This window comes from Scylla paramamosain, chromosome 7 (genome assembly GCF_035594125.1).
Source record: "Scylla paramamosain isolate STU-SP2022 chromosome 7, ASM3559412v1, whole genome shotgun sequence".
Lineage (NCBI taxonomy): Eukaryota > Metazoa > Arthropoda > Malacostraca > Decapoda > Portunidae > Scylla > Scylla paramamosain.
The window spans coordinates 3242501-3250000 of record NC_087157.1 but is presented as its reverse complement, the minus strand read 5'-3'; the positions used below and the strand labels follow the sequence as shown (position 1 = coordinate 3250000).

Genomic DNA, 7500 nt, shown 5'->3' with positions numbered 1-7500 from the left:
CGATGGAGGTAATAATCACTTGTTTTGAGTGAGAGGGAACAAGTTGTGAATAAGAGAGGAGGGAGGATTAAGGGAGGAGACGAGTGAAAGGATAAAACAGGAAGAGGGGTAGAATGATAAAGAATGGGGAAGAGGTGTGGTAAGATAAAATGAGGACAAAGAGGATGAAGAGGAGGAGGAGGAGGAGGATAAAGTAATAAAGAAATGGAGGTATAAAAGAGAAGAAAGGATCAAAGGAGGAGAAGGAGGAGGAGGAGGAAGAGGATAAAAGAACCGGAGCAGTGAAAGAATAAAAGAGGAGGAGGAGGAGGAGGAGGAGGAGGAGGAGGAGGAGGAGGAGGAGGAGGAGGAGGAGGAGGAGGAGGAGGAGGAGGAGGAGAAAGAAGAGGAGGAGTGAGCGAGGAATCCGTTACCTTCAAGAAAATCATAATCAGATCATCCTTGAAACCTTGCAAACCAACTTTTAGTCCTCCTCCTCCTCCTTCTCCTCCTCTTCGATTCGTAGTCTTCCTTCCAGGCACAGATCGGGAGGAAGATCACTTTTTAATCTTTTTTTTATACCTTCACTGTGACGCACGAAGGAGGCACACACACAAACAAAGGAATGAAGAGACTCAATGCTGCCTTGTCGCTGCCTCATTCCTGCTTCTTTTATTCTAACACCTTATCTTTTTGTCTCCTATTTAAATACTTTTCCTACTGCTGCTCCTCTTCTTCCATCCTTTTATTCCTATTTTTTTTTTCAGTTTCTCTTTTTTTTCACTTTCTGGCACTGACTACTTTTTTTTTTGCTTCTACATTTTTTTTTATCTTAATTTCTCCATTTTTCTTTCCTACTTCTTTGCTTCTTCTTCCTTTACTTCTTTCTCTTAATTTTCAGTTCTCTGCTACTCCTCTACTTTTCTTTTGTGTCCCATTTTTAGCTACTAGATCTCCTGTCCCTTCCTCGCCTCTTTTTCTGCTTCACCTTCTCCTCCTCTTCTTTCTTTCCTTCGTCAGTAGCGTCGTTCCCCATTTCACACAAGGCAAACTGGTCATCCTAAACTAACTTTAGCCCCACATCTAACAACTCCCTTTGCTCCTTCTTCGCCTCTTTTTCTGCTTCACCTCCTCCTCTTCTTCTTCTTCTCCTTCTCCTTCGTCAGTAGCGTCGCTCCCCATCTCTCTCACAAGGCAAACTAGTCAGCCAAAACTAACCCACCTCAAAACCCGCCACGGATTATCAACCACCTCTCGCAAGAATGTAAAACAGACGCCACATCCAACGAGAGAGCCCACACCTTCGTCAGCACGTCTGTCAGCCACCCAAGGCCACGCTGACACACAGGCCCCACACACCTCACTCATAGCTCAACCTCCCGTGACATAAAGCCGCGAAAAAAAAAGGGAAAAAATGTGAGGAGAAAATTGTTATGCAGGGTTTGGTTTAGTTAGATGGTGGGTTTTTGGTATGGGTCAGAGGGAATTTTTGTGGTAAGGTGAGGGTCATTGGGAGGGGTGAAGTGTGTGTGTGATTCACCTACGGTCGTCGGCTGGTCACCCAGCCAGCCGTTCCCCTACGGAAAGAGCTCAGAGCTCATAGTGACCGATCTTTGGGTAGGACTAATACCACTGACACACCACACACCGGGACAGCGAGGTCACAACCCCTCAGGTTACATCCCGTACCTACTTGCTGCTAGGTGAACAGGGGCTACACATTAAGAGGCTCGCCCATTTGCCTCGCCGCGTCCGGGATTCGAATCCGGGCCTTCTTAGTTATGAGCCAAGCGTGCTAACCACTACACTACGCGAAGTGTGTGTGTGTGTGTGTGTGTGTGTGTGTGTGTGTGTGTGTGTGTGTGTGTGTGTGTGTGTGTGTGTGTGTGTGTGTGTGTGAATTGAATAAACCTTGTTAATTGAAATGCTAGTCGTCATTACGAGCTTCTACAGAAGCGTTTACATCATTATCACTGCTATCACCACCACCACCACCACCACCACCTGTCCCCCAACAACTACTATTACCACCACCACTACCGATACCCTCATCACCAACAACTACGTATATTTTCATCAGCACCATCACATCATCAGCAATCACAAACCCTTAAAAAAACAAATGAAGAAACTACCTCAACAAAAATTTATAATGCCTACCACGAACAAGAATAAAAAAAATAAATAAAAAAAAGTCAACATCAAAACAGGTAACGTATCATAGGATCTCAATATGCAGTGCTAGGGGAGGGGGGGTCATGGGAGGGTGGGGAGAAAGAGGGAGTGTGAGGAGAGAGGGAGAATGCTGGGAAGGAGGGTAGGGGTGCCTTCCTGTCTGTCTCTGCCTCCCACACATAGCAAGTCTTAAACAAATACCATTATTACTTCCCCTTAGGCTCTACTGGGTATGGTGGAATGGTGGAGAGAGAGATGGGGATGGGGATGGGAATAGGAAAGAGGAGAAGGAGGAGGAGGAGGAGGAGGGCACATGTAGATCACATGCTTAGGTACAACAAGATATTTACCTTATTTTTTGCGAGAGAGAGAGAGAGAGAGAGAGAGAGAGAGAGAGAGAGAGAGAGAGAGAGAGAGAGAGAGAGAGAGAGAGAGAGAGAGAGAGAGAGAGAGCATGAGCAGCATAGTCTTTAATGCATTTTTTCTCTCTCTCCCCACAAAACCCGTTTATTCGTTAATCACTAAAGACACACGTGAACAGGAATATGACCTTGAATTAGCATCGTCACTAGTTTTTATATAATCCACGTCATACACACACACACACACACACACACACACACACACACACACACACACACACACACACACACACACACACACACACACACACACACAAATGTTTACCTGTTTACAAAGCGATCTTTCACACACACGAGAAAAAAAAAAAACACTAGTAAGAAAAAAGAAAGAATAGATGAAAGGGAAAAGAAGAAAGGGGATGGATGAAAGGGAAAAGAAGAATGCATGGATTAGTGCAGGAAAAATAATAATGAGGTTTGTCCTACTGTAAGACTACGAAGTGTGGAATTAAAGAAGTCAACTGGATCCGGCCAAGGCTACAGAGGTGCGCCCTGATATGTGTGTGTGTGTGTGTTACCGGGTGGCGTCTGCGGTGGGTCTGGGCTCTGCGCATGACGGAACACTTATTTTTACGCACACACGTTGCTCCTCAGCAGTGGGCAGCGCAGCGGTAATGCCCTTGATTGTCAGCATTAACATTCCATGGGGTGTCTGTGTGTGTGTGTGCGCTTGCAGGTCAGGTCCACCGCCCATAATGAAGCGGGTGATGATAAACCTCTCAATTAACCCACCTGTCAAGCTCGCAATGAGATGTGGCCTTACAAGCAGCACAGGTGAGGCGGTCAGACACAACCAACACAGCCGCCCTTAATACCAGGTTACGTTAGCACGCCCTTTAACAAGCCACACCTTGCCCGCCCTCCAAAACACACACTATGTCCATGTGGTTTATTTTCAGCACAAGGCTCTCAATCTGTATTACTGGGAGCATTTGTTCTGTCTGCTAGTTTGCATGTTTGTCTGCCAATATCACGTTTCCATAACAATGAAGCTCAATTTGCATATAACAGTAACAACAGCGCTTCTCGTGAAAGGGTCGATAACCTACTCGAAATCAGAGTTTGCACAGAGTTGCACAGTTAAAAGTTATTAATGAAAAACTAAACATTAAGAGGTATAGCGCACGTCTGGCTTGTTTTATTTTCAAGTGATGACTGTCAATCGGTATTAACACCTTCCATGTAAGCGGCAGAGTCTTATTTAACCACAGCGCACTTCATGAGGCACTGCTGTATATGGTTACCTATTAAAACCCAGAGCATGTCCTTCAATACTGCCTAATGAACACATCCATAAGAAGCGAAGGAATGCCGCAGGACTGAAATAAACATACCACCCTCAATTTTACTACATCGCACTTTAGAAAGCATCCTTGTACACGGGTGCCCAATATGATCCAGAACGGGTCCCCTCAATAGAGCCTAAACGAACACATCCATAAGGGGGAGGGAGAAGGAATGCCGCTGGACTGAAATAAACACAATACTCTTACTACATCATACTCACGTGACTGGCCAGCCTCGTTAGCGTCCCGACACATACCTGGAATAAAGTAAAGATTGTCAGGGAAGTTACGAAAATATGAGCAATTCAACATCTGTCACATCAATGCAAGAAAAAAATAAGGTACATTTCAGTAGTAGTTGTAGTAGTAGTAGTAGTAGTAGTAGTAGTAGTAGTATGATTGTTCCACATTATCCAATTACTTGCTTGCCTGCTATTCAATGTACGCAGAAGTAGGAGTGGGAGGAGGAAAGGGAAGAGGAAGAGGAGGAGGAGGAGGAGGAAGAGGAGGAGGAGGAGGAAGTCGTAGTTACAGAACACACAAAGGCTCTTTAAGTTAACACGGCCGCGGCTGAACGGTACTTGCTGTGCTGCCTGATTACTTACCACCACCACTACCACCACCACCACCACCACCACCACAACCACCAGCCCCCGGCCCTCGCTCCCCTTGTCTGCCGGCCCTTCTTCATTTCCTCCGTCCCTGGCACTCAACTAACATATTTTCTGTCCGACCTCCCTTCCGAGACTCACTAACCCTGGTCCACTCACCTTGCAGATAATGAAAAGGATAACACACACACACACACACACACACACACACACACACACACACACACACACACACACACACACACACACACTGGAAATACCTCAATAATTCACACAACCTTTACGATTTATGTGTCTTTGTCTAAATTAATTGGGTTCTTCAAGTCCTCAAGTCTTTTTAATCCTGTTTGTCTGTACCTAGATCTCTCTCTCTCTCTCTCTCTCTCTCTCTCTCTCTCTCTCTCTCTCTCTCTCTCTCTCTCTCTCTCTCTCTCTCTCTGCGCATCTCCACACCTAACCACAAGTCACCAGGAAGGCCACAGCGACGCCATGAACGGATGCGGGGCAGGATACGGAAGTGCGTCATGTATGCGTGATGCGTCGCTGTGGAGAGGAGTCCGGACGGGTAGTGAATGTACAGATCACTCCGAGCTTCCCTTCCGGAGCACGCCACACCCTCGTCTTCTTCCTCTCCTTTCCCTAGCTCCTCCCGTCCTTTCTCCTAGCTCTTCTCTTCCTTCCAGCCCTCTCCTTCCTTCCCCTTCATTCTTTTTCATCCTGTAGTCCTTCCTTTTATTTCTTTTCTATTTTTTATGCTTTCAGTTACTTTTTCTTCCAGCTTGTAGACATTTTCTTGTTCCTCTTCTGTTTCCTAGCCTTACCCTTCCTTCCTTCCCATTCCTTAGTCTTCCCCTTCTTTCTCTTCCATTCCTTAGTCTTCCCCTTCCTTCTCTTCCATTCCCCAGTCCTCTTCTTTTCCTCCTCTTCCTCTCCTTATTCCTCCCTTTCCTTGTCTTCCTCCCCTACTTCTTTCCTTTACTTTCCCGACTCGTAAACCTCCTCCTGGACTTCCCGCTTCCTGTACAGTAGCCGCACTCAGGTATAATTAAAGACGCAATACCTAGGCGGCTTGTTATCACTGAGGATGGCACACGTGTAGACAAACTGGTCAACTCTCCTGGTGAATAGTAATGAATGGGCTGCCTTTCAACTGGGTGTAGGAGTAGTAGTGGTGATGGTGGTGTATAACATTAGTAGTGGTTGTGGTAGTGGTTGTGGTGGTGGTTGATAAGATTCAGTTTTTGCTGTTTTCCTTTTCTTTTTTTGTAATCTATTTAGTTGACTGACAGCAAGTGTGGTATTGGATATGTAATTTTTTGGGGGGTTATGAAAGAAGTCTCTCTCTCTCTCTCTCTCTCTCTCTCTCTCTCTCTCTCTCTCTCTCTCTCTCTCTCTCTCTCTCTCTCTCTCTCTCTCTCTCTCTCTCTCTCTCTCTCTCTCTCTCTCTCTCGCATGTACCGTAAACTAACTCCCTGGTCACGTGCTTGGACTCTTGGCTAAGATCCTGTGATCATTCCTGGAGGGACTAGAAGGTCGTCTTTCCCTCCCGTCCTTCCAGTCCTTCCCGTCCCTCCTGCCGCGCGTCCCTCCGCCACTCAGACGACAACGGTCCCTATTCCTCAACAAACGACTATTTTCAGAGATGATTAATCAGGTTCAGACGGATTTCCCCCAATTATTTATAGTCCTTGTTAAAATAAGACTAAAGTGATGGAAATACCCTTGAGAACCCTAATAAGTTCCACTACAGCGAGGTGAGAGTAGGCAAGATATGCCGGAGAGGCGTTTGAGACAAGGGTTCGTAGTCTTCACTACAATACTATTTTCAAAGGCCACAGAGGTGATTAATCAGATTTACAAGGCTTTTCCCAAATTATTTATCCAGAATCTTTGTTAAAACATGACTAAAATAATGAAGAAATCCTTGAAAATCCTAATAACTTCCACTGCATTTCGTATTCTTCAACAGAACACTATTTCCAAAGGCCACAGAGGTGATTATTCTTGTTTACAAGGCTTTTCCCCAATTATTTACCCAGAATCTTTGTTAAAACATGACTAAAATAATGAGGAAATCCATGAAAATCCTAATAACTTCCACCGCAGCATGTTGAGAGTAGGCAAGATTGTACCGGCACACTGGGAATACATGGACTAGTACGCTACATTGATCCAAATAAAGATAAGACGGAGAAACACTCAACAATACTGTGCAGGGTCCATTCCTCCTTCTGTCCTACCCTGCCTCCCTCCACCAATTGGCAGCGGCGTGGCTGTCAGCCCTTCCATTACACCAACACGTTTTTAAAAGGTTAACTCAGTTGGTCGGTAATCTAAACAAATGAACCTTCCTTTCCTCCTCCCGTCCTACCTCCATCTCCCTCCCACCCAGTCTCTTCCCTGCCTCTCCCCCCGTAACTCCTTCTCCCCGCCTCAGTCGCCACCGCTGCCTACCTCTCGGCCTTGCCATGGACGAAGCTCCTAAAGTTTTTTTCTCCCTTTCAACACACGTGATTACCCAGCCGTGGAAAGTGTTCATTGCGTGTGAGTTTAACGTTCTCCGTGGAAACAACAATAAAAGGAACAATGACGACGGCGACAACAGTAATAACAACGATGACAACAACAGTGAGAACAACTGCAGTAATGATAACAGCAACAACAACAACAACAACAACAACAACAACAACAAGACAAGACAACCGCAGCACGTTATTAGCTCTATAAATTAAAGACAACTCAGAAAAATAACAAATAAAAAAAAAAAAGGAAACTGACACGAAGAATGTACCGGAAAACAAAAAGAAACAAAGGACAGCGAAACACCGCGATAACTTAAACAAGCGGACATGGAAATAGATGAAAAAATAAAAAAATAAAAGAGGGAGGAAAAGGAGCAAAAAAAAGAAAAAGAAAAAGTAATGAAATACAGAGGCAATGAACACTCGCCATCACTCCCCTCCGTCAGACTCACTCGGCCAGAAACACAAACCTTGACGGCGCAATATTTTTAGCTGCTGACAGAAC

The 7500-nt window shown here is 45.3% G+C and overlaps 1 protein-coding gene across 2 annotated transcripts in view; it reads right to left on the bottom strand.

The window, feature by feature from the left end:
* LOC135101919 (cGMP-dependent protein kinase 1-like) overlaps window positions 1-7500 on the bottom strand; it is a 169248-nt gene that overhangs the window by 20544 nt on the left and 141204 nt on the right. The window contains exon 4 of one of the 2 annotated variants that reach the window (XM_064006287.1): window positions 3974-4119. The exons of the other annotated variant lie outside the window; for it this stretch is intronic. Coding sequence (XP_063862357.1) covers window positions 3989-4119 — 131 coding nt within the window. The 3' untranslated portion in view covers window positions 3974-3988. Of the gene's footprint in view, window positions 1-3973; window positions 4120-7500 lie in introns of those variants that run through there. 2 annotated transcript variants of the gene reach the window in all.